Here is a 27,047-nt window from a genome sequence, read left to right as displayed (position 1 = left end):
GGAACTTTCAGGCAACAACGTCTAACACTTTGTGCATGGGAAGACTGCAACCAGCCATCTTGGCTCTCATCCTATGCATGCACTATAGATTGGCTGCAAGACAGTGCCTGTTATCTCTCACCTCTGTTGCCACCCTTTCCCTGGATAATGTGCTCCCAGGGTGTTTACATGTATTTTGTGCAGTCGTTCGTGTAGCTCTGCTAGTGTTTTTTTTTTTTCAATTAGGGCATGCTGTTTACCAATTAAACCATAGTTTTAAGAAAATGTGACACCCTGAAAGGTATTTTCAGGGGCTAACTAATTTAAAAGAAGTGTGGCAGCTTGAACACATCTGCAGAATAGAACAGGTTGCTGATGATGGTGCCATCTTCATGACTGCAATGCTTATTTCATGATTCAGTACACTCTTGAGGTAAACATACTTAATGAAACCCACCTTTGTTACTATAGTGATGTGTGCTCAAAGTTGACAAAAAATAGCTGAGCTTGCTTTTGAAATTGCGCACTGTGTAATGAACCTTCAGCACAAACATTATTGCATTATCCAATTTTAAATGCATTGATGCATTTAATAATAATAGATATATTCAATAGAGATTCGATGGGAAACTGGTGGGTTTGTTGTCCTATGTATCAATGTATCAATATAATGCAGCAAAAGAAAGATAAGGGCATATGGTATATTTCAGTCAGCACCATTTGTTGAGATGCAGGCTGAATTACGTGTAGGGTATCCCAATACTTGTGCAGAGATTTCTACAAGATGTTAAGACTAGTGAAATCTGAGCTTAAAGGGCCATTCACCAGGCCCCATACCGAATTTTAGTTAGACCATGGAAGTTTTTGTGTGTCCGATAAGGAACATTTTGCCACAAAAAGTTTTTTAATCGGTTCATCACGAGCTGAGAAAACTGTTTTTTAGAAGCGACGCGAAATGAGGATGAGAGGAGGCAAGCTCGGAACCCTTGCCACTCCTCTGAATAGCCTTCCCAAGCCAAATCTCTCCCCTACATTCTCCGGCATCCAACCAAGAGGTCACGTGCGCATGACGTGCCTGAACAAGCCCAATCTACGCGTACGCAAACGGTGTCTTTTTTTTGCGTTGTTTTGAGGTCTACTGCCTGTTTCTATGGAATGACTTGGAAACGCTGGCTTAAACGTGGTAGCAGAGATGAGCACAATGAGTGTGTGAACACATAGGAGCGTTCCACGGCTGTCGTCTGGTTGATGCGCTGGCCCCTGCGGCTGCGGCGACACAAACGCATGCGAAACGCCAGCACATTAGCCCCGCATCTCATTGCAATTCACGGGGAAAAAAATGAAGAAAAAATAACTCTCACATTCCCTTATTGCATCTCAATATTTATTTAGAGAAGGATTAATGTCTTCAAGCAACAAATACATAACTCCGCATGTTGTGTTAAATAATTTTTGCCATGTCACTGCCATGGCATTTGCCATGTCATTTTTGCCATGTCATTGTTGGCAACGTCAGAGCATAGCAGTCTACGTATAGAACCAACGTCACTGCATTGCCGTGTGTGTAGGGCCATTTAGAGGCGCAGTTCAGGCCCTCATTCTATGGGCGCGAGCCAGCAAAAGGAATAGGGAGCAGAGTTCATCTTGAACTTTGACCTATTTTCGCGACGCATAGCATTGCAAATTTTGGCAGACCTGATCATGAATGCCTCATCTACGCATTGCGCTTGACAGCTCAAAATTGTCAAAACTGGTGAGTGGCCCTTCAATGCCTATTTGGTTTGTCTTCACAATGTGACTGTACTGCCCACTGAAAGCAGCTGTGGCATACCCATTTATGATAGATAGCTTATCTTCAAAACTTCTCTCTAGTTCAAGCACTATTTCATTTGAAGAAATTTCCAACCCTCTGGAATTCAAATTGATGAACTTACACTTTAATTTACCTCACATAGTAAATTAATCAATGTAAAATGTGCTGAGTAGAAAAGACTTTAGTTTACACTTAAACATTTCCAGTCCTTTTACTACTAGCAAACACTGTGTGGTTAATATGCCATTTATCACATAATGGCACCTTGTCTAGGCTTACATTTCGTAGGCAACCTAAGCTGCGTGCTTGTAAAGTGCCAGAAAGTGTCGGCAACTACAAGGAATGTTGAGACTAGCCATTTCATGTGCTAATGTGGCATGCTAGCTTGGATAAATTCATAGCAGGTGGCACAATGTTTGCAATGCCAGCTGTGGCAACATGCTTTTACACCCATATAGTGCCTTATTCTACTGCTTCAGAGAAGGCCAAGCACCTACATGCCATTGTCAAGGAAAGAGTGCACATGTAATATTTATAAATAAAACTTGTAGAAGTGAATATTAAGGAAGAACAAGTCTGACATAAAAATGGCTTTTATTACATGTAAAAATGCATTTCTACAATGCTACTGATTTTGTTGAAGTCTTGTAGCAATGGTTTAAATAAAGCTATTAAATTTCCCCATCACCAAACAAAGTACCACAAATAAGTTTGAGGGAAAATGCTACTAAAAAAAGTAATTTTCAGCTTATGGCAATGAAATTTTTGCCGTTTCCATAGGCTTTTATGCTGGTTTTCAATGTGTAATCAGTATTTTACTAACTTGCATTTCTTTTATTTTGTACCATGCAATGTGTAAAACATTGCTATTCTTGGACACACTTTTTCTGTCACTAAGCTTGTATAGTAATGAGCCTTTAATGCCTCATATTGCTCAACATTAAATGTACAATGCAAATAACTAATGAGAAAGTGTGTATAAAACATTTTAGTAAACAAAAATTTTTTTAGTAAACAAAAAAAATTGTAATGTGAGAAGTCCAGGTCTAGCTATGAGAAGTACCAAAAACATGTCCTAATTCAAGAAGTTGCTCCAAATTGCATCTCTTAAAGAATGCAGTTTTAGCATATACGGTAGCCTCTCATTAAACGGAACCTTAAGGGACCAATAAAATGTCTTTCGTTTAACAGAAGTTTCGTTTACTGAGAGATGAACAGGGGCACACATGCAAGAACGAAACCAATCTTGTCAGAAGCATTTGTTCCATTTAAGCAGCAGTTCTGTTAAACAGATTTCAGTTTACTGAGAGTCTACTGTAAATGAGAGCTCATCCATGTGGCAAAGATATGCTTTTCAAAATGATTTCTTCCATCATGAGAGCTTAGGAATAATGGTTACTTTGAGCATGTGGCTTTGGTGAACTACTCATGCAAAAAGCAGTGGCAAGCAGCCACGTGACAATTTTCAGGGGACTCTCTACTTAATCTCGCCAGAACCATTCAACACTACTAAGGCTACAGGGTGTACACAAGCTGCACTTGCACAGCAAAACATAGTTCCAGATATAATTACCTTATAATCAGCAAGGTTGTGAAATTCACGCTTGTTTCACAAATGTTATATGTCCTACCGATGGTGATATCTTTCGAATGGATGTATGCCATTGATAACGGTGTCACAAACTGCCAGTAAGAAAGCGGTTACAAATCACTGATAGCACCCATGCAGACACAACCATTCACTTCAATGCGAACTTGCACTTGCTAATTGCCCACTGCACTGGCAGCAACAAGTATAAGATGAAATGAGCCACCGCTTTCTGCCATCTCACGCTGAGGACAGCCATCTCACGCTGAGGACAAAGCATGAGTACATTTACTTGTTATTTGCGAGATATGCTGTTTGTTTAGCCATGGCTGCTAAGCTTAATGCGCCAAAAATTTGATAATGGTTCTTGGAACGAGGGCATCAAAGTCTCAAATGCATTGCTCTCGAAGCATCAGCACATTAGTTTAAATAAAATACAAGCATTAGCTTGTAACTCACGGGTCGCATGGCGCATCATGATGACTTTGTAAATTAAAAGCGGAGGGCACCAGCTGCAATGAATGCAGCCCTTTTTTTCCCCCCCTAGTGATGTCCTCTATTTGCTTTACTCGCTCTACATGTACGAATAGATGTCAGGGGAGATGTCGAGCAGACTACGTGACCCGAAAAAATACATGTGGAAGGGTAAATCCTCGTTTCTATTGGCTAAGGGGCCCTGAAGCCTTCACAGTTGAAAGGGAACTTCTGAGATTGAGTATAGACAATGGGCTCTTTTTAAATTTAACAGCCACCTTGTACCCTTTAAAAGCTATTTCAACCTACTTCGAGTTTAGTTACGACTTTGATTTGAAAGCAGAGAAACTTGTGAAGACAAGTAAAAATACAAAATATGTTCTTTTAGAAACAGGTTACATTTTTCTAGTAGCATCTCCTCTTAAATTGAGAAAAATGAGCACATCTTGTCTGTGTGTGTGTGATATATATATTGTAAGAATTCATTGGAAGTCATCCTCATCTGTCAATAACCACCATCAGTCTTCGCCCGTTCCTCTTCATCATCGGCGCCATTTTCGCTGTTGCTTGAATAAAGCGTCAGCTGAACCCGTGGTATTGCAAGTGGTGGAAGGTGCTTCCCGATCTCTTCGACCTCTCTCCATCCAAAGCCACCTCCTGGAGCTCCGTTCGGGACGTCGCTTACGCCAGCAGAGCACCATGGAACAAGAGCAAGCCCAACCGAACCACCCGCCGGCTCAACCACCCACCGCCAACCCTAGCCCGGTCAACAACCCACCTCGGGAGCCTCCAATCTTCTCCAGTCTGCCTGGCGAAGATGTCAAAGACTGGCTCGACAACTATGACCGCGTAGGTGCCTACAACAACTGGAACGAGGCATCGAAATTAGCACACGTCCAGTTTTACGTCTCTCAGGTTGCCAAGACGTGGTTCCTTAATCATGAGAGAGACTTCCGCGATTGGTCTCCCTTCAAAGACCAGCTCCGACGCATTTTTGGCACACCGACCGTCCGTTCAGAAGTTGCTCGGAAGAAATTGGCAGAACGTGTCCAACATTGCGGTGAGTCCTACACTTCCTATATTGAGGATGTGCTTGCACTTTGCCGCCGTGTCGACGACACCATGCCAGAAGATGATCGTGTCCGGCACCTTTTGAAGGGTATCGGACCTACCGCTTTCAATGCCCTCGTCGCGCACAACCCTTAGACGGTTTCCGACGTCGTCTCTGTATGCCAGCGGCTTGATACGTTGCAGTCAATACGCCTGCGACCCGACTTCTCTGAGAACCCCCTGGCAAACAGTATGGAGCTCCGATCCATCATTCGAACCATAATTCGTGAGGAACTGCAAGCCTACAGTTTACCTCCTTCTCACAACGTTCCCGCTCAACCCGCTTCTAGCGATCTGCGTGGCATTATTAGGGAAGAAATGTCAGCGTTTCAAAGTACCCACCGTGCTCCGCCATGCACCCAACCCGCTTTGTATGCACAGATCGCTTCAATGCAACCCTCGCCGTCTCAAGTACCACCACCTGTGCCCGATCACGAACATCTCGCACCTCTAGTCGCCCGTCCACCGAACCCTAGCTACCATTCTTCCTGGCGGGCCCCACGGCCTATTTGCTACTACTGCGGAATTCGAGGACACATTTTCCGGGTCTGTCGACGTCGGCAGCAAGATGAACGTCGTGGTTATGCCGCTTTTGAACGAGACGACACATGTGCACGAGGTTACTACCGTTATGGCGACAGTCCTGCCAACCATCGACCCCCGTCTCCTATGCGCATTTCCAACACGACCAACAATACACGTGCCTCCCGACCACGCTCCCCTTCGCCACGCTGACGCTCTGTTTCACCCCTTCGACCTGTCTCTCAACTGGCTGCCCAGCGATCGGAAAACTAAACAGTGCAGTTTTTGGAGGAAAAACTGCATCGCGGCAAAATGTCACAAGTCCTTCTGAATGACCATCAAACATGTTATTGGTAACTGTGCAAGGTGTACGGGTGTTGGCTTTGGTGGACACGGGAGCAACTATTTCAGTTATGCGTGCCGACTTGTGTTCTCGATTGCGGAAAGTGAAGACACCCTACCTTGGATCATCTTTGATTGGGACCAATGGAGCAATAATTAGACTATCGGCCCAATATACAGTGCGTGTCTTCATTGATGGTATTCGTCACCACATCACCTTCGCTGTCTTAATTTCATGTGCTCATGAACTAATTTTAGGTTGGGACTTTCTCTCATCAGCATTTGCATTAATTCCTTGCCGTCAACGTGTAGTCGAGATGACCGAGACCGATCACTGCAGCGAACGTGTCGACGAGAAACCATTGCGTTTTTTCACAGCTTCCGATACCAGACTGCTCCCGGGTCAGGAGCAACTCATCGCCATCACTTCTCCGAATATTGCCAATGGTGACGTCCTTATCACCCCTTCCAGCCACTGTCTAGCTCACGGCGTTGTAGTCCCCTCCAGCCTGGTGCGGTTCAAAGACAGTGCTGCGATAATCCATGGCCTGAACCCTACCCCGGAGCCTGTCCTCCTACCTCAAGGTTCTGCATTGTCGTGTTATGTGGATACCAAACCAGTATCTTTGGTCTCTCTTGACGCCTTGACAGCTCAGCCACAACAGGCCCAGTCTGTTACTTCCTCCTCCTTTGCTCCCTGTATAAATCCTGACCTTTCGGCTTCTCAACGTGAGGCGTTGCTAAATTTGCTAACAAAACACCAGGCCTCCTTTGACGCCAAGGCTTCGGCACTAGGACAGACCACAGTTGCGCATCATCGCATCGACACTGGAGGTCAGACTGTTGTACGCCGTCGTCCCTACCGAGTCTCCTTGGCCGAGCGCAAAATCATCGACGAGAACGTGACCGATACGCTAAAAAGAAACATCATACGACCCTCTACCAGTTCTTGGTCATCACCCGTTGTCTTGGTACAAAAGGATGGATCGGTATGTTTTTGTGTTGATTACCGCGCGCTCAACAAGATTACCCGAAAGGATGTATATCCGATGCCCCGTATAGATGATGCACTTCACTCATTGCAAGGCGCCCAATACTTCTCCACCCTTGACCTTCGGTCCGGGTATTGGCAAATACCAATGAACGAAGCAGACAAAGAAAAGAACGCCTTTTCTACGCCGGACGGTCTTTACGAGTTTAACGTAATGCCATTCGGCCTATGTAATGCTCCCGCCACATTTGAAAGGATGATCGACACTGTTCTTCGTGGCCTCAAGTGGAAAACTTGTATATGCTACCTCGATGATATTGTCGTGTTTTCTTCCACTTTTGCTGATCATCTGCAACGCCTAGATCAAGTGCTCACATGTCTCTCCAATGCTGGACTTCAATTAAACACAAAGAAGTGCCATTTCGGCAACACAGCTATAAGAGTTCTGGGACATCTCGTTAGTAAAAATGGCATCCATCCCGATCCGGACAAAATTTCCGCAGTCCTCAACTTTCCGCGACCCTCTCGTTCCAAAAAACTACGCAGTTTCCTTGGACTCGCATTGTACTTTCGCCGCTTCATTCGCAACTTTGCCCCTATTGCCGCGCCTCTCCACAAGCTCCTTGCTAGTACCGGTTCCTTCGATTGGAATGATCAATGCGAAGTCTCATTTCAAGAGCTCAAGCAGGCACTCACATCCCCACCGGTGCTTTGTTATTTCGATGACAAGGCACCTACGATATTACACACTGACGCTAGTGGACAAGGAATCGGCACCGTACTCCTCCAGCGCGACCATGCCTTTCGCGAGAAAGTTGTCGCGTATGCAAGCCGCACTCTGACCTCTGCAGAAAAGAGGTACTCGATAACCGAACAAGAGTGCTTGGCTGTTGTCTGGTCCATCCAAAAATTTCGTCCGTACCTACGTGGTCGACATTTTACTGTTGTGACAGACCACCATGCTCTTTGCTGGTTGTCCACAATCAAAAACTTGTCGGGACGACTTGGCCGCTGGATTCTCCGGTTACAATCGTATGACTTCGACGTCATCTACAAGACTGGAAGACAACACCAAGATGCCGACGCTTTGTCACAATGCCCTTTGCCGCAGTCTTCGGCGCACGTCACATCCCCTTGTCAAATCGGTTATACGGAGGACGCCTCATCGATATCATCGATTTCTTCTCTACCTTCATCCACCCGTTCGTCAGTACTTACCACTCACCAGCGAGCCGATTCTTATTGCACTGACATCATCGATCGGCTTACCGGCGCTTCATCTTCCCCAAATGCCAGACTCCGGAAACAACTTCGACTATTCAAGTTGGAGGACGATGTGCTACATCGATACATTTTCCACCCGGAAGGCCACCGATGGGTTCCCGTCGTACCACGCGCACTACCCACTGAAGTTCTGCGCGCTTCCCACGACGACCCAACGTTAGGACACTTGGGTTACTACAAAACATACGAGCGCATCCGTAGTCGATTCTTCTGGCCAGGTCTTTCCACGACGGTAGCTAAATATATCGCCTCGTGCGCACTTTGCCAACACCGCAAGCGGCCCACTACTGCTCCAGTTGGGACCCTACAACCACTTCCTTGTCCATCAGAGCCGTTCTCGGTCGTCAAAATTGACCTCTTCGGGCCCCTCTTAACTATATCAGACGGCAAGAGATGGATCGTCACCGCGGTTGATCACTTGACCCGGTACGCTGAGACGGCCTCGATCACTTCAGGAACTGCTTCGGAAGTAGCAACTTTCTTCTTGCATTCTATTTACCTACGTCACGGAGCCCCTCGTGTTCTTTTGAGCGACCGGGGCAAGTTCTTCAAGCATCAAAAACAGTTCATAAAACAACATCTAGCTATCACCCGCAAACCAATGGCTTAACGGAAAGATTTCATCGCACGCTGTGTGACATGCTGTCCATGTATATCCGACCGGACCATCGCAATTGGGATGCCATACTTCCCTTTGTCACGTATGCGTATAATACGTCAGTTCAACGAACCACAGGCTTTCCATTTTTCCTAGTATACGGACGCCAACCGACATCACCACTCGACGTCTCATTATTTTCTGGCCCCATCAACCCTTCACCATTCGTTTGCGACCAGTTTCTGTCCCGTGTTGCTCGATGCCGTCGTCTTGCCCGTGTAAACACCGAAGCTAGCCAAGAAGATCGCAAACATCGTTGCCACTCACCGTGTCGTTCTCTACAGCCCTGGCGACGATGTGCTTCTGTGGACTCCTGCGCGAACGCCTGGCTTATGCGAGAAGCTTGAGTCACGCTCGCGGCCAGGCTGGCCGCTTCCGTCGACGGGGGAAATTAGTGTAAGAATTCATTGGACGTCATCCTCATCTGTCAATAACCATCATCAGTCTTCGCCCGTTCCTCTTCATCATCGGCACCATTTTCGCTGTTGCTTGAATAAAGCGTCAGCTGAACCCGTGGTATTTCAATATATATATATATATATGGAGAGAGAGAGAGAGAGCACGCACGCGCACTTTGCAAGTAAAACAAGCCAGAGGATTTTTGTGGGTGATCAACGTTACCATGTGGTACAACAAACAGGTAATGTGGGCAGCTTAACAAATGGTTTATACTACCTATCATGTATAGCAGTATGTGACAAGTCATTTATGCATGGTTCATCGTTGAAAATATGTTTCATTCAGGCAGCCTTAATTACACACATTCTAGGTGATCTGCTTTAATGTAAATCAACATGATGATGCTTTCTTTACTATTCAGTAATACTCTCTGGCAGGCCAGTAAGTTTATGACTGAAATCTTTTTGAAACTGCACGAAAAGATGACGACACAAGTATGAAAACATTCATAACAACACAAGCGCAGTGGTGTTCTCAATGTTTTCTGAACACTGTCTTTTTTTCACACACAGCCTAAGAAATTTTTTCAGCAATGTACTATTCCCTCACCACACCCGACACTGGGTTGTAAATTAGCTGTCTCAGTCTAACTACTAATTTACTTAATTACTAATTTAATTTACTAACTTTATTCCATATTATGATTGCAACACAAACTATTTTGGGGGGCTTCAAATTAATTTTGACCAGCTGAATGTCTTTAAATGGAACTCTGGAGTTTTTTGTTTACATTAAGATATTGTCATTTTCAAAAGGTATTGACAATATGTAACAGCTAGGTGGGTCCACTTTGCTCAGAGACTCATCAATAATTTTAAGTAACTAAAAAACGAAGTGTCATAACCAAAACAGGCAGAGCTGCTTTGCACAAAGTCTACAATGACGTCAAATAATAATGACCCAATGCAGTGCCAAACACATCATTACACTACAGCTAAGAAACCACAAAGCATGTGCCCTATGCTCTTGCTGTCTCAATTGCATCTTGGTGTTGTTAATTGTGCATCATGCAGAGAGCAAGCCCCTCAGACGATTCCCTTTTTTCGTACTGGCACATTTGTGACTGACCAAAGCCGTTTTGGCAAAGCTCCTGGAGCAACTAAGGTCTTCTTTTGGAGTAGCATAACAACCATTTGGAGCAATTACTTGGAACGCAATTTTTGAGTGCAAATAATCAACTCCAAGTCAAAGCAGTTGCAAGACACGTGAAATGCAATCCATTGATGCACGCATGCATGCATGTTCGTTTGGTGTACTCCTAAACATGAAATTAGGCCACTGCTCTTCACTTTTCTGCAGACATCCCCAAGTTCACTAAATCCAGTCAGCTCAAGTCACCTAACACTTTCCAGGAATTAACTAGATATTTGTAATTGACTCTGGCTTTCCTTGATGCTTTAATTACAATACTGGATACACAAACTGTTTAGTAAATGTTTTATGCATTTACTTTTCAAAAAGTAAGGCAGCTTTGCACTAATGATGCCAAGCGTGAAGGAAATGTGGAGGGCAGCTTTTTTTTGTTTCTTTTCGGATTTCTCTTTGCTTCCTCCTCTCTTTTTTTTTACATTCCTTGACCCTTTTTTTTTCTAAATATTTCTTGTTTTTTTCCTCATTTCTTCCCTTTCTTTCTCTTTCCATTTAGCGCTTCCTTTCCATTTTTTTTTCTATTTATATACATGGTTGTGCCTGTGTTACGCCAAGTGGCGACAGCCCGGCTTCTAAAGTGCGTCAAGGCACTCGAAGAGCAAGAGGAAGAAGACTTCCTGGAGTGAGCATGTGCTCAGATAGATACGTTATTCACAGTCTTGCCTGCGTTATGCCAAGCGACGATGACAGCATATGGCAGACTGAACCCCTAAAGTGCTCCGCACTTAAAAAATATAGTATAGCTAGGTAGGTCATGTACAAATGTGCAACAATGTTTCAAGGTGTGGGAATGGGCCGCTAATGTGCTCCGCATTTCATATCATCCAGGTGCTTCAAGAACAAGGGTTCTCCCTGATGTAAGCACGCACTCAACATGCTACAGATTGTTATGCTGTGCCTGGATGGTTTTGCCTGTGTTACACCTAGCGATGACAGCATACGACTGCATACAACAGCCTGGGCCCCGAAAGTGATCTACTTAAAAAAAAAAAGTCTAGCTACATTTGTGCTTTTAGTAAAAAAATCAAGGCCTTCATTGTGTGGAGAAGTGTCTACTGTTGTGCTTTATGTACAAAATCGTCAGGGTCCAGGTTAATGAGCAGTTACTAACGAACAATTTTGCTTAACCACTGGTCCTTTGTTACCATATTCAGTGTGTGCTCGACAAAATCTATGGTGATGAGGAAGTTGAAGTTCATACGTATTTACATTTAACAAGCTTTTTGACATGCAGTTGACGAGGCGTAGAAGCCCAATAGAAAAATACCGGAATACTGCGAACATGCTTTCTCAACAGAGTAACAGTTGTTTTATCAGGCCCACAGTCTCTCCATACCTCCCTACCCTAGAAATTCGGACGGAGTGGGGTATTTAAAAAAAAATTACTGTCAGAATAGTATTCTCTGATAGTAATCACACAGTTATCAATATTTTATTAAACTCAATAATATTATTTGACAGTATGGTCTAGAAGTAATAGAAAACTAACACAGCAAGTTTCACAGTAAGGGTGAGTTGAAATAGCATGAAAGGCATGTGTGCAGCAACTATTCCAACTACATAGCACTTTTCTGTCTATTGCAATGAACACTCGAAATTGCCGGGAAAACGTATGCATTTTGAGCACCCGTCATCTTTCTTCTCACCATACAAATGTAAAAAACAAATCGTGGCACACACTTGGCGCAAATAATGAGATTTTTGCCAAGATGCACCAGGACGTAGCAGGTTTTGCTTCTTGGCGATATTTGGTGCAGCTATCACATCGCTGCATGTAGTGTCACGTGCCTTCTCGTGTTGGTGTGTCATGTCTCGTGTTGGTGTGTCATTGGTGTGTCATTAAAGCTGTTTACTTGGTTTTGGCACAAATAATTCAGAATTCATTCATCCTTTCCTCCGAATTCTGGTAACTTCACCAGGAATAAAACAGATGAATATTGTAATCTTTAACCCAGAAATATTTTCTTATTGTGGTGCACATGGTTGTGACCAGAGATCTTTGTTCAGACGAAAAGTGTTCAATTGCTGCAATGCCACAAAGTAGGTGGTCCACAAATTTTGAACAAGATAGAAAAAGCAGATGATCAGCACACAGTAAACTCTCTTGAAGTTGATGTGCATCATATGTTGCCTGTTTTGGGGCAAAACACCAAAAAAAAAAGATGAAATGCTTCTTGCCTTCCGATTAGCGAAATATTTATGCAAAAAAATTCTTTTTCTTTACAAGCACATTCTCACATATGTGTAACTATTACAATTTATTACACAAGTTTCTTTACACGGTCATTAGATGATGTTACGCACAGCACATGTGATTCCGATCATATAGTGGGCATGTCATAACAAACAGAAGGCATTTCATCATATTCTGCTCCTAGCAGACATGATCGGTTTCAAACTTATTGGCCTAAGTGTGTCATCATTTCGACATGACGAAACTTGTAGCTGTTACCTATGACCTGCGGCTGACAAGAGTGCAGCCTAGGCTAATTGCACAAGGTGAAATCGAACGCACAATCCAGACTGCTACGATTGCACCCTAGAAATAAAATAATACAAACTTGATGATGTTATTCTATTATACTTCCTATGTTCTGCCAACAAATATGTATCATGACAGACTTCAACATGGATTTGAACCGCAACTGAACCATTTTTTCACTTGGATACCCTGCCTTTAGATTCTGCCATTATTAGTAGAACCACATTGTTGGTCTGGTATGCCTTCACATTATTGAATCTCTACTGGCCTAAGTAGTGGCATATTAACCACAGTCATAGGTTGGCGAACTCACTCATGAGTTGGCTACTCGCTCAGACTCAGATCGAGCTGAGAGTCCAAAGCTCAAAATATATTTCATGAGTGAGTCTGAGTGAGCTCCACAAGTTTTCCTAACCTATACCACAGCAAAAGAAAGCTTACCGAGTTTGCCAAAAATGAAAACAAGCCCTACAAGCTAGTTGTCGATCGTCTACGCATGAGCAATAAAACTTGCATCGATGATAGTGCTACTAACGCAGTAAAGCTGCCCGCTAGATAGCAGAAGCACAAACGTGCAAGTGTTTCTCGAAAAATTCAAAGTAAATCTGTACAAGGGTGTCTGCTTCATTTACCAATATTTACAGCTTACTGGCAAGCGTGATCTTGTTTGTCGTTTCTGGAAGATAGTCTTTCTGATGTCCTTCTGCTGACTGAAACGTGGCTGACTCAGAATGTTGGTGACAGCGAAATTCTCCAAGAGAACACAAATTATAATGTTTTAGTTGTGATCGTTAAAGCAAACGTGGAGGAGGTGTTATTATTGCTATAAAAAAGATTGATACCCGCTTTTGTCACCGATACAAATTTTAAGTTAGAAATTGTCTAAGTGGCGTGCACTAATTCTATCATAAAAATCACAGCATATCCACGAAATGAATGATGATCAGTGGGGCGAAGCGTTCGTCAATGCGTCCGTGCGTCCATTCGTGCGTCAGTCCATGCGTACGTGTGCCCGTTCGTGCATCTGCCTGTGCGTATGTCCACATGTCTCTCTGTTCGTCTGCTTGTCTGTCCGTCTGCGTGTCCATCCATCCATATAGTGAACACTTCAAGTACCATCATCTCGCTTTTTTTCATCATATATTCATCACATACAAGCACTGCCAACCAGCGGACAATGTAAGGACTAAACGAGAGTATGTACCAGATTTCTGCTGTCAGCACTTTGTTAACACCGAGAGCGTAATAAGGACACCGTGCAACGTTTTCCATAACATGTGGACATGCGGATATGTGCCCGAGGGCAGGTATGTGTCACTGGTATGCGGGTATGTGCCACAGGTTACGCACAATGACAACGTGGGACGCACAAATCCCGCCCTAAGAAGCTTCGCCCCTAAAATGTTGGTAAACGCATGTTACAGAACAGTCATTTATAGATCATCTATGTAGCAGCACCACTTTAGCTACTGAGAGATGTGAAACTAATACTGTATACCTCTTTGGGGATTCAACTTGCCACAAATTGACTGGAACAATTACCCTTTCAAATCCCAAATCTCTTCTGACCTTGTGAATTTCCCCCTAGATTTTCATTTTACTCAAGTAAATAATGAACTATTATGGTGCAATAATACTTTAGATTTATTGTTTACTACAGATCCCAATATAGGTGAAATCTCATGCATTGAAGGGTTTGGTGACCGTAAGCTGGTTCAATTAACGATAAACACTCCTCTCAAAATTTTGCGTAAAACTAGAAAAGTGGTTAAAGACTACAGTAAGGCCAAATATAGTGTATGAATTGAGACTCGGAAGAATTCTAAAACTGCACATTCTTGCCCTCATTGTTAAGTCGTACTATAGATAAAAACTGTTCATTGTTTAGAGATAAGATTACACTTTTGTTAATAGACAAATATGTGCCTGAAGTTTCCATATCTAATGATAAGAGAAACCCATGGTTTAACAAACATTTGCGAACCTTGAGGAATCGGAAAAAACCGGCTGTATCAGACCACGGCACATGCTTCCAGTGCCTCTTAAAAGTTACACTTCTGCATTAATCATTGCAAAAAACATTACCTGCCTTCGTTATTAAAATGCAATCCCAGAAAGTTTTGGCAACAATTATCACCATTTTCTGCTGTTACAGATATTACTTTGAAGGATGAAAATCAGTTACCTCTCCCAAGAGCTCAGTGTGCAAGTACATTTAATAAGTTTTTTTTATTCTGTCTTCACACGGGAAGATCATTCTAGCAATTGTGATTTACCAGAACTTGATTACCCCTTCATTCCACCTGTAGATATTAACATTGAGGGCATCACCAAACTACTCAACCTTAAAGTTTCTGTCTCTAGTGGTCTTGATAATATCAATTAAAAGATACTAGAAAATACAATTTCCATGTCCTCCAAAATATTATTTCACATCTTCAGACAGTCCTTGTTGGCTGGTCAGCTTCCCATGGACTGGAAAATCGCAAATGTTACTCCCGTATTTAAAGCAGGATGTAAAGATCAACTTGAAAATTATTGTCCCATCTCATTATTCTCAATCACCTGTAAATTACTTGAACATATCATTGCTTCCCACATTTACAATCATCTTGAATCAAACAATTTTTTAAGTTCCACACAACATGGCTTCAAAAAAAGTTTTTCTTGCAATGCACAGCTTTTAGAATTCACGACAGACCTACACAGTAATTTGGACATGAACACACAGACAGATTGCGTTTTCCTAGATTTTTCGAAGGCCTTTGATCGTGTCGTCCATTGTCGCCTGACTTTCAAACTGTCTGCCCTTAAATTACTCTTTAATGCTATCATGGCTCCGAAATTTTCTTTCATTTCTTGAACAGCTCACATTTGCGAATGGTTTTCATCAGAAGTCAGTTCAGGAGTACCCTAAGGTAGCATCCTTGGCCCTCTAACTCTTCCTAATCTTCATTAATGATCTGCCAACAAACATTTCATCCTGCATACACCTTTTTGCAGATGATTGCATCATTTATTAATCTATAACATCTTCCACTGATCATGTTACCCTTCAAAATGATCTATACCTCGTTAGCAGTTGGTGTACTAAATGGGTAATGAATTTGAATACTACAAAATGTAAAATAATGTCAGTTTCTCGAAAATACTCGATTTCAACCTTTTCATTCAAAATTAACAGTAGCGAAGTATCTCGAACCACCTCAAACAAATATTTAGGGGTTATTATTGACTAAGCTTTTATGGAACTTCCATTTGCTCTAAGGCATCCAAAACATTAGATTACTTGGCCCAAATTTTCATAACTCCACATTGAGCATCCACAAACTAGCTTACTAACATTTGTAGGTCCACAGTTAGAATATGGCTCCCATTTGGTCCCCTCATGAACTCCAACACAGATGATCGAAGTCAGTCAAAACAGAGCAGCCCGCTTCATCACTCAGAACTCCCAACGTCATTGCAGTATTTCTCAAATAAAACACGATATCGAGTTAGTCATTAGAAATTCACCCTAAAATAGCCCTCCTTGCATAATTTCACAAGTATATCCATCGTATGAAGGCATCTCATTTCCCTCTGCACACAGTGGATTGCAGGTCAGCATGTACGCAAAATCAGCGCAGCTTTATGCATCTTTTTGATAGAACATGCGCATTTAACCTATCCACTTTGCCACAGACTATTCCACTGTGGAGTGATTTTCCCGATGCCATAGTTTCAGTGCCTAACAGCAAGGTGTTCCGATAGCAACTAAACTCTCGCTACACCTAGCATCACTTTGTAGGCATTTACATTGATATACATTTGTTTGACATTTTCTTTGTAATCAATGTCTTAGCTTTTGATTGATATGTGGGGTTTAACGTCCCAAAACCACCACATGATTATGAGAAACGCTGTAGTGGAAGGCTCCGGAAATTTCGACCACCTGGGGTTCTTTCACGTGCACCCAAATCTGAGCACACAGGCTTACAAAATTTCGGCCTCCATCGGAAATGCAGCCGCCGCAGCCGGGATTCGACGCCGCAACCTGCGGGTCAGCAGTCGAGTACCTTAGCCACTAGACCACCGTAGTGGGGCAAGCAATGTCTTAGCTATCAGTGCCGTTGTCAGTATAGTTCAAGTGTATACGTTCTCATTGTTCTTTTTCTTTCCTGTATATGTCTCCCTTACTCTGCTCTAAGAAGAGTTTGTAAGGTATGTAAAATAAGTCAACAAATAACGACTTGTCAGATAAACTGCTGGCATTGCACCTTTGTTATTTTTATTTTAAGCACAAGTTTTTCAGCCAAATTTTACAGCATATATGAAGGGAATATAAATGTAGCAGACAACACAGAAAACTTCACAGTGCTCCAGTGCTTGCATAACAATGAATGAACATGGTCTTTTTAGACACATCGACATGTTTTAAGAGCTTGACAAAACACTGTCCAGTCAGGTAAAAGCATTATCAGTACAACAGGCTGCCAGTGACCTGATGTTGGTTAGTTCGTGAACAAGTTATCTGGGATAATAATCTTGGACAATCACTTCTGGAGATAGTTTCACATTTGCAGAACTTGTTGCGTCTATCATCGGACTCACTCGGCTACTATATCAGTCAGGCACTGTGCCAATAGTGCTGAGAGAGCATGCCAGAAACGTTTCCACTCAAAGAAAATGATGAAAATGATTAATCCTGTGATATATTGTGAAAGCATAATTCTCCTAAGTGTTCACTCAAAGTTGCCAGATCCTCAAACATAAAATTTTGTTGTTAGAGATTTCAGTGACCTGCTTCATTAATTACACACACACACAAGCCAGTGGCTTTGTCATGCTGCCAAGATCCACTAAGGGTGTGCACACTCACTCAATACTCCAAAATTAAGTGGACAGTGTACATGTCAGTAGCCTGATAAGTTTTGCAAGCTTTAGCATTGCAAGCTTTAGCATTGCATCACATAAGTATAAAACTAACCTTGATCATTATATTAGGTTGTTAAGTAATGTCAAGTGATGTCCTCAAAGAGGCTCATTCTTTTAAAAAATAATATGAACACAAAAGTAAGACTTGTTTTTGATGATAGGTCTCCTGCATGAGCCACTGTGTTACGCTCACTTTGGATAACCATGAATGTCCAGGAGGTGTGCCTCATCCACTGGCTCCGGTCCATGACCAACCTAGTGAAAAACCCATAGACAAATCAGTGCTTTTTTTTAATGTCCAATATTCACTTAAGTTTTTAAAAAGGGAAAGTAAGGAAAACTCTTTTACCATTTGAATCAGTCACTTAGGGACCACACTGGGCACTTTATGTTGTGTATCAACTAAGGCTTACACCAACTGCATTACCATGTTCAACTAGACAACCAAGTAAATATTTTTGAAACTTGCTAAATAAAAAGTAAACAAAAGTGCAGCGATAGATGCAGAGAGCAACAAGGTCAAAATATAGGTAAATGCAAAGCAACATTTACGGTTGAAGGTAAATTCAATAAACATTTTTTTAACAATGACAGCAAATTATACTATATTTTTGATTACATCAGGTATCTCTTTCATGGCACATAAGATTACAACTGATTATGTTCAGAGAGGGGGTGGTGCACCGGCCATCCTAACACTAACACATGAACCAACAACAGTGGTAACTTCCACCTCATGTTTGCATTCTGTGGAGTTCAGTTCCTAGGCTAATGGAGTTAGCTGCTAGCCTAGCACTTACTGTAATATTTAAATTCGTTATCACAATCACTGTTTTTCTCTTCAGGCAAACATGCGACTTCTTTCCTGAATCAATCAACACTTGATTGCCCGTATGCGTGCTCTGGCTAGCTTGGCTGCTTTGACACACATAGGCAGGCAATCGGCCTTATTTGCAACTGTTAGTGATATAAGAATGTACATGTTCAGCTAGAAGCAACAAAGGCAGCAGACATTTTCCGACACAAACCAGTAAAAAGTATACCGTAATTACTCGAATCTAACGCGCACCTTTTTTCCGGTTAAGCGAGTTCATAAATAGCATGCGCGTTAGAATCGAGTACGAACAAAAAAATTACGGTCAATCTATTGCCATCGGCAAATCCAAAATGGCCGCCCCCTACGTGCGTCGGCATGACGCGTCGGCCATTTCTGCCTATGTGTTTCCCATGTGCGGCACTTCGTGCGTGTGCTGAGGAGTTCGTCATCTAGTAGTGCATTAGCATCAACGGCGTGGAAGGGCCGACTCCAAAAACTTGAGTGCACCACAATGCCGCTTTTAAAAGAAAAGTCATCGCGTGTGCAGAAACGGACGGAAATCGGGCCGCATCGCGGTCGTTCGGAGTTCCCGAAACGTGCATGCGGGACCGGCGGAAACAAAAGCAAAAGATTGTCGACAACAAAGCTTCACGCAAAGGCTTCAGTGGACCACAGCAGGGTCGGTTTCCGCAAATTAAAGAGCTGCTTGGCGAGTATGTGCTTGAGCAGCGAGCAGCACAGCGGCCCGTGACGGAGGTCTAATGCGGAGCCAGTTTAAAGCGAGCAGGTGCTGGCTAACTAACTTTATGAAGAGGAAAGGCTTTTCCCTCCGAAGGGGAACATGCATATGCGAAAAGTTTTGCAGAGGAATACGATGAAAAGCTTCACAGTTTTCAGAGGTTCGTCCTAAACTTGCGGCGCAACAACGGCTACGTGCTTGGGCAAATCGGGAATGCCGATCAGACACCTCTTTACTTTGACATGCCTGGCACCACAACCGTCGAGAAGAAGAGGGCGAAGCAAGTTCATGTGTTGACATTGGTCCACGGTAAAACTACAGTGACGGCAATGCTCTGTTACACGTCAGATGAGCACAAGCTTCGCCCGTACCTCATATTTAAATGGAAGACGCTCACGAAACAAGTCGTTTTTTCGAGTGGTGTGATCGTGCGGGCCAGCGAGAAAAATGGGTGCGCGTTGCAATCGATGTCTTAAGTTTTTTTTTTTTTTTTTGCGGTAGAAATCGGGTGCGCGTTACAATCGAGGGCGCGGTAGAATCGAGTAAATACGGTAAATTAACCGAATAAAAGTAATGGAACAGTTTGAATTAAGCAGCTGACCAACCAAAAAAATTTCGAATCTGTTGATTTTACCGTGTATCAATTGTCAGAGCGCGAATGATCATGAGTATTCTTTATTCACTGAAATACAACCTTACAAGAGAAGTATAACTGATGATGAAATTGGGCATTACAATTTAAAGAAAAATTAATTGACTACTGTAAGCAATATATATACACACACGACCGACCTGTTGAAATTCACGCACTGTTTCAAATGCTCTGTATTCTGGTGTGCAGGCTGTACTATTTAGCTGTAGTATAGACCTTTCTTCACAGAGGCCCAAGCATAAGTAAAAAAATAATAATGATACCCATGCATATTAACTTAAAAGAACGATAATTTTTGTTGAAGTATGCAACAACAGATTACTGAGACTTGGGTGCAAGTACTTTCATTTTTATCAAGGTGGTTTTTATGCACTAGTGTCTGGTTGATCCTCAGAATTATAAATTGCATACTTGCACCTTACGTTGATTACTGTTTCAATGTAATTGTCTCTGACTTGGTCGATAAATAAATAAGATATAAGAAGACTTTTTTAAAGGGATACTGATACTTCGGGCAGGACAGAGTGATCCAATTGATTGATATGTGGGGTTTAACGTCCCAAAACCACTATATGATTATGAGAGACGCCGTAGTGGAGGGCTCCGGAAATTTAGACAACCTGGGGGTCTTTAACGTGCACCCAAATCTGAGCACACGGGCCTACAACATTTCCGCCTCCATCGGAAATGCAGCCGCCGCAGCCGGGATTCGAACCCGCGCCCTGCGGGTCAGTAGCCGAGTACCTTAGCCACTAGACCACCGCGGCGGGGCCAGAGTGATCCAAATGTCGCCTAACATTTCTATTTGAAAGAACATCTGTCCCTTATCGCATACATGGGTAATTTCTGAAAAGAATTTGACATCAGGTTACCAGAAACATATCGATACTGTTTTTCACAATGACAAATACCTTAACACCAATTTTAAAATGAGCAGCTTTCATTCCAGGGAAATATTTCAACTCATACTGACCGCATGGGGTGCCTCACAAAAAGTAATATTTGAGACCAGTCGCTTCTCTGTAGTTCACATGGACAAAGTGATATTAATGGGCAAGAAAATAATGAAACGCTATTTAGCAAACTCACAAATCTTTATTCCATGTGAAGCAGCGTGCTGTGTGTTGAGACCCCTGCTATTTATGGAAAAGAAAGCTAATAATACACATGGTTCACCAGTAGTATACTGCTTAAACATTGCAGGCTCAATAAGAAAAGTGTATTAGCACATGAAACAAGTGTTGGATGCAGTGTGAAGTAGAAGCACTACATATGAAAGCAGTATATGTTCCATGAATGCCACAGCATGCCACGAACACAAGGATCAGGAATTGTGGAACAATTGCAATTTTTAGTAGATGAGCACTTCATCTAAAACACCAATTCTAGAAGCAATAAAAAACAAAAGAGCTCAATGCACAGTGAGACACACCTTTTGCAAGTGTCACACATAAGAAATGGCCAACAGCCAAAGATTACAATATGCACACACATATAATATATCAAGAAAAAACATTCTCACGTGTGTGACAATTGCAAACTTGATGGCATCCTGTTGTGGATTGATGGCCATGTACTCCAAAAGCTCCTGGAGGTAGAAAAAATAAAGTCTGACTTAGTTCAAAAATGATTGTGCACTTTTGTACAAAAGTAGGTCCTTCCATAGCCTCCTATACACTATCATGCCTGCCCATCAATGCCAAGAACACGTGGAAGTGGTCATCAAGTCACTAACTAGCTGTGGCCAATGCCAACATTAAACAGAAAGGCAGAAGACTGTACTACAGAATGTGCGGTGGCATAACTGTAGGTCACTCGTTTTCATTTTGTCGGTAACACATCTATCGCTTTACTACACTTGCAGGCCATTAATGCTGACAGATGTGAACAAACCACTGCAAATTGCATTTGCAACATGAAAAAAAATCAGAATAAAAAAGGACAAGCATGGGAGATTGCTGTCATTTGCATCAATATTGCCGTGTGTATGTGCCAGCGGCGGTGACAACGAAGCAACGCGAGTGTTCTTGGCTGAGCGCAGAGAAAAAGATGTTCCAGTCTTTTCTGTAATTGATAAAACGTATTTGTTTGTGGTTCTTTGAGTCCTCGTCGATCCTACGTCGTCACACTGGTGGAGGTGCGGGGTAGTTTTTATGCTTTTATGCTTCACGAAGCCGACAACTGAGCCCAGAATCGCTACACCGTGTCGACCCACCGGTCTATCGTTTCAGTCGCTGTCTACTAGGCCTGGCACCCGAGCTCAATCCCCTGCAAGAAAGTGCTAGCAATCACTTGCGTCCTTCAGCCACCATGGCCACTGCAGCTCCATCGCGCATGACACTTCAGAATCCTATGATTCCCGATTGTTTTCATGATGAAGCCTATGAAGACGCTCAAGACTGGCTGGACCAGTTTAAACGCTGCACGAAGTACAACCAATGGGCCACCCCAGAAGACAAGCTGGCGAATGGGTACTTCTACCTGAATGTGTACTTCTACCCAGATGTGGTACAAAAGCTTGGCTACGTGGGACGACTTCCACAACCAGCTGCTTGACACCTTCACTACCCTCGACAGAAAGGAGAATGCACAGCGTCTCTTAGAAGCTTGAATCCAAAAACCAAATGAGAGCGTTGCTACGTTTGCCAAGAACTTGACCCATTTTTTCCGCAGGGCAGACCCCAAGATGCCGAAAGACAGGAAGTTACGGTATTTCATGCGAGGCGAGAAGGAGCAACTGTTTGCTGGACTTGTGAGAAATCTACATATCCCCCTATCTGAGTTCACTAAAGAAGCCAAAGAAATTTAATGGGCTCTACAGCAAGGATACTGCCAACAGAACTTAGTCAACTTTATAGCGGGTAGTGCCGTTATGGCTGCGGCAAGGCTCTGGAAATGACAGGCCTCTGCGGGAAATCATCATCAGTTCTGCTCAATATTAACCCTAAAATATCGAGCGAAAGCCCCCTAATTTTTTCCAGTGGTTTGAAATATGCCCAATGACAGACCAAGAACCTTACACCCTGCCCTTCTGCCATGTTCACTATTTCCTTCAGTTTTTGAAACAATGAATGCATGCAGACTCAATAGAGCTCTTCAATAGAAGTGCAGGTTTGTGCGTTTTTTTTTCCTTAGCAGTGTTTTAACCGTCGCATTAAATTTTTATTCAGACTGAGAAAGGGCCCCTCCTCCAAATCTTAGATTATCTTTCACCATAGTGAAGAGGGAAGGAGAGGGGGGGCTTGCTTGAGATTTTATGATATGTATCTCATATCAGCCTGAAAAGACAATATTGACTTCAACAAGTGCACTACAAGCTCATTTATTACCACTACTTCAACCTAACGCTTCTGCAAAAAATATTTGCTAATTTTGATTTTGTCGGTTATTCTCAGGGTGAATTTAGTCAATAGAGGGTGGAAGAACTTTGTCAGCATGATCTAATGCAATTTCTCGTAATGCTCAGGCACTGAACAATTGAAAGTTCACTGTTTTGCAGCAGTTGACCAGCATTCATGACTGATTATTAATTTCCTCATTTAGTGGGTGCCATTTATACACAAATCTCAGAACATACAACAGAACATACAACAGTTTTTCAGAAGCATACAACAGAACACCTCTGTTCTTAACTGTTATTGGGTAATTTTATGGCACAGAGGACTGAAGCATTCTTTGGAATACACCCGCTCATTAACAGCTAACAACAGTCACCCATCAATCATAGCTACTGCTTCACTATCTGGCATAAGATATTCTTTAATTTACTTCAATAATGCATGTTACTGAGCGAATCGGTCATACATCACTAAACAAGGTGCTGCACAATAAACATGATTGAGAAGAGAATGAAGACAGGGCAAGCATGGTAATGTGACTGGAGCGGATTGAGCTGCTTTTTTGTCAACGCGGCCAGATCACGCACAGAAATTTCAACTCCTGGAAGATTTTCATGACAACCGTACACCCGGAAAAAACAGTCAAAATCCGGAAGTCTCCCAAACAATCCGGGACACTTGGCAGGTATGAGATAGGGGGCCCTCAAAAGCTCCCGCGAGCCCTTCAATATTAAGTGAATCATGCTTTGGCTGTGCCACCACCACTGCTGCCGAAGGCAGTAAAACAACGTGCAGGAATTCACAAACAAAGCAAAACAAAGATGACACCAGTCGGTTGAATCATAGTTTCCTAAAATTAACTAGAGGGGACTCTGGGGCTGCGATCGCTCAGCGACCATGGGAATGATCCGTAGTACACGGATTTGCCCAGTCTTCATACTTGCGGGCGGCGAATCGCACTTGTGGCTTCGTTAATTGCAGTGTTCTGGTTTTGTTTCGAAAGAAATAACGAACCTCTTAAACTTCATGACCCAATTTAAAATGGTAAGCCTTAAAAGAATAAGGTGATGAAGAACAACTGCTCAACATTTGCTCATTTTTATTTAGTGACAGAACAGCTGCAGGCCACACGGACACACACAAAGCCAGAAGTATGAAGATTAGACAAATCTGTGTACTACCTATCATTCCCATGCTCGAAGTGCCGTGCATTGCAGCTTCCATAAACACTAGCACCAGAGCTCCCTCTAGTGTATATTTAGCAAACTCTATGAATTGAATGGCACGGGAGCAGTGCTTGTTTCAAGTTTGGCGTGTTTCAGCGTTTATTAGGCCGACACAGCAGCTGCCTCAGCACGTTATTACACAATTGGGAGTACTATTACTATGCTTTTAAAAGACTATGTCTACTTGGGGCAGGTAATAACCATGGAGCCGAACCACGAGATTGAAGTAACTAGAAAAATAAGAATGGGGTGGAGCACATTTGGCAAGCACTCTCAAATTATGAAAGGTAGATTGCCACTATCCCTCAAGAGGAAGGTATATAACAGCTGTATCTTGCCGGGAATTAGCTACAGAGCAAAAACCTGGAGACTTACAAAGAAGGTTCAGCTTAAATTGAGGACGATGCAGCAAGCAATGGAAATAAAAATGGTAGGTGTAACCTTAAGAGACAAGAAGAGAGCAGAGTGGATTAGGAAACAAACGGGGGTTAAGGATATCATAGTTGAAATCAAGAATAGAAAATGGACATGGGCCGGGCATGTAGCACATAGACAGAAGGTTAGGTGGGCAGATGAGATTAAGAAGTTTGCGGGTATAAATTGCGAGCAGCAAGCACAGGACCGGGTTAACTGGCGGAACATGGGAGAGGCCTTTGTCCAGCAGTGGACGTAGTCAGACTGATGATGACGATGACGATTACTGTACATTAGGTGTTAATAGTTACAGGAGAGGTACCAAATATCATATTTACTCACGTAATGAATGTGCTCGCATAATAAACACACACCCCCAACTTCAGTCATCAAAATTTGGATTCCCCCCCCACAGAATAAACGCACCCCCTACATTTATTCGCTGCAGTTCCCCACTAACAGACACCTGGCGCCTCCTCACCCGTTGGATCTCTTCTGTTTTATATTATGCCTAAGCCTAAAAACATACATGGCAGTCACTACATCTTCCACTAAGGTTCAGGGAGTATGAGCAAGATTGAGGAGTATGCATAGGACTGAATGAAGTGTAATGCTGAATAAAATGAACAATATGACAACTTACCTGTGACATCTTACCAATAACTGCTGGTCTGCCTTGGAAAAAATCCGCTTTTCTACTCGTTGGAAACGCATATTCAACAAGGGCAAGCACCTCTGGGAGCGATTCTTCTAACAGAAAAAGGCAGGCATTTGGACCAGCATCAAAAGAGTATGCAAGCTGCACAGAAAAAATAAAAATTGGCAACAATATTAGCAGTCTGAGAAAGTTCAAATGCTGCAAACTGTTTCATAATTTACCACATCGCCTAACAGGCCCAAAATAAACTGATATTTAGGAATGACATAAGAAGCTACCAGAAGAAAATTCGGCTCAAGTGTTCACAACAGTGTTTGCTGTTCATATAACGTGCTGTCGCACTCAACCCTAGAGGTGGTTCATCACCCTTTTACGAGCCTTTCTTGAAACCTTGTTTTTAGAGCTGTGCCAATAGTAAAATTTTAGGTGCAAATAGAATCGAGTATTTCTCAAATAGCTGCCAAATATTTGTTTAATATTTTTCTAACGATTCGAAGTAATAAACAGAAACAAGGTTGTTAAGGATCCCTAAGCACGTTCTTATGACACAGGTACGTGAAAATGTTTCTTTTGCCTAGGCTGGTTGAAGGTTGGAGGAATGGTGTTCCCTAGTTGTTTTATCAGTGATTAGGCAATGCAGAGGCTAAATGGTATTTATTTACATAATTTGGTGCAACCAATATGATGTCACAAGACTTGACATGTAAAAAAAAAAGACAATATGTCCTCAACACCCCCCCCCCCCCTTCAATTTCCATGGAGGCTTATTAGGCCAAAAGGGCTGTGCTCCCTTTGAACTCCGAGTCCCTAATATGCCTCAAGGAGGTCAACATATAAGAATGTAAAATTTCAGGTGCTAAAAATCCTTGGCATCCAATTTTTTCGAATTTCTGCCAAAATGGTATTCTGCCCTATTTCAGGTACAAAACCCTCTGCTCTACTGTAACTGTCACCTCCACATTGGAACTACCGTTTTCTTGAGTCACTACATATGCGACTGTACCAGAGTTTGAGAGGCAGCCTTACCACAATACATATTGTCACGACGTCAAAACAGAGGTCTTGCCGCAGAGATTGAAACACCAGAAGCAGGTCGGTCCCTTTAATAGAACGCGCAAGAGAGTTCTTCTTTTTCATTCATTTCATTGTACTTCGTGGCACATGCACCACTGCCATTGTCTTTCTTTTTGACAAGCACGTGAAATTTTCCTCCCTCCGAAAGAGGCATCGTCCCGATGCACAACTTAGGCGCTCTACCAGGTGTTGATTGATTTGTGGGGTTTAATGTCCCAAAACCACCATTTGATTATGAGAGACACCGTAGTGGAGGGCTCCGGAAATTTTGACCACCTGGGGCTCTTTAACGTGCACCCAAATCTGAGTACACGGGCCTACAACATTTCCGCCTCCATCGGAAATGCAACCGCCGCAGCCG

At 42.8% G+C, this 27,047-nt stretch overlaps 2 protein-coding genes across 4 annotated transcripts in view; one reads left to right on the top strand and one right to left on the bottom strand.

Moving 5' to 3' along the window:
• Nucleotides 1-11,417, top strand: part of LOC142788231 (uncharacterized) — a 34,403-nt gene extending 22,986 nt beyond the window's left edge. For both annotated transcript variants that reach the window (XM_075884816.1, XM_075884815.1), the window contains exon 2: nucleotides 11,198-11,417. The gene's annotated coding sequence lies outside the window, so the exon portion shown is untranslated. The remainder of the gene's footprint in view (nucleotides 1-11,197) is intronic.
• Nucleotides 11,418-17,083: 5,666 nt separating this feature from the next.
• The window catches only part of Mvd (mevalonate diphosphate decarboxylase), an 84,084-nt gene continuing 74,120 nt past the window's right edge, over nucleotides 17,084-27,047 (bottom strand). For both annotated transcript variants that reach the window (XM_075884821.1, XM_037428703.2), the window contains 3 exons: nucleotides 25,598-25,753; nucleotides 21,499-21,564; nucleotides 17,084-18,023 (listed from right to left, as the gene is read on the bottom strand). In XM_075884821.1, coding sequence (XP_075740936.1) covers nucleotides 17,958-18,023; nucleotides 21,499-21,564; nucleotides 25,598-25,753 — 288 coding nt within the window. In that variant the 3' untranslated portion in view covers nucleotides 17,084-17,957. The remainder of the gene's footprint in view (nucleotides 18,024-21,498; nucleotides 21,565-25,597; nucleotides 25,754-27,047) is intronic.

The sequence above is a fragment of the Rhipicephalus microplus genome, unplaced genomic scaffold, assembly GCF_043290135.1.
Source record: "Rhipicephalus microplus isolate Deutch F79 unplaced genomic scaffold, USDA_Rmic scaffold_48, whole genome shotgun sequence".
Lineage (NCBI taxonomy): Eukaryota > Metazoa > Arthropoda > Arachnida > Ixodida > Ixodidae > Rhipicephalus > Rhipicephalus microplus.
Note: the sequence above shows the minus strand (reverse complement) of the source record. Positions and strands in the feature narration are given on the sequence as shown.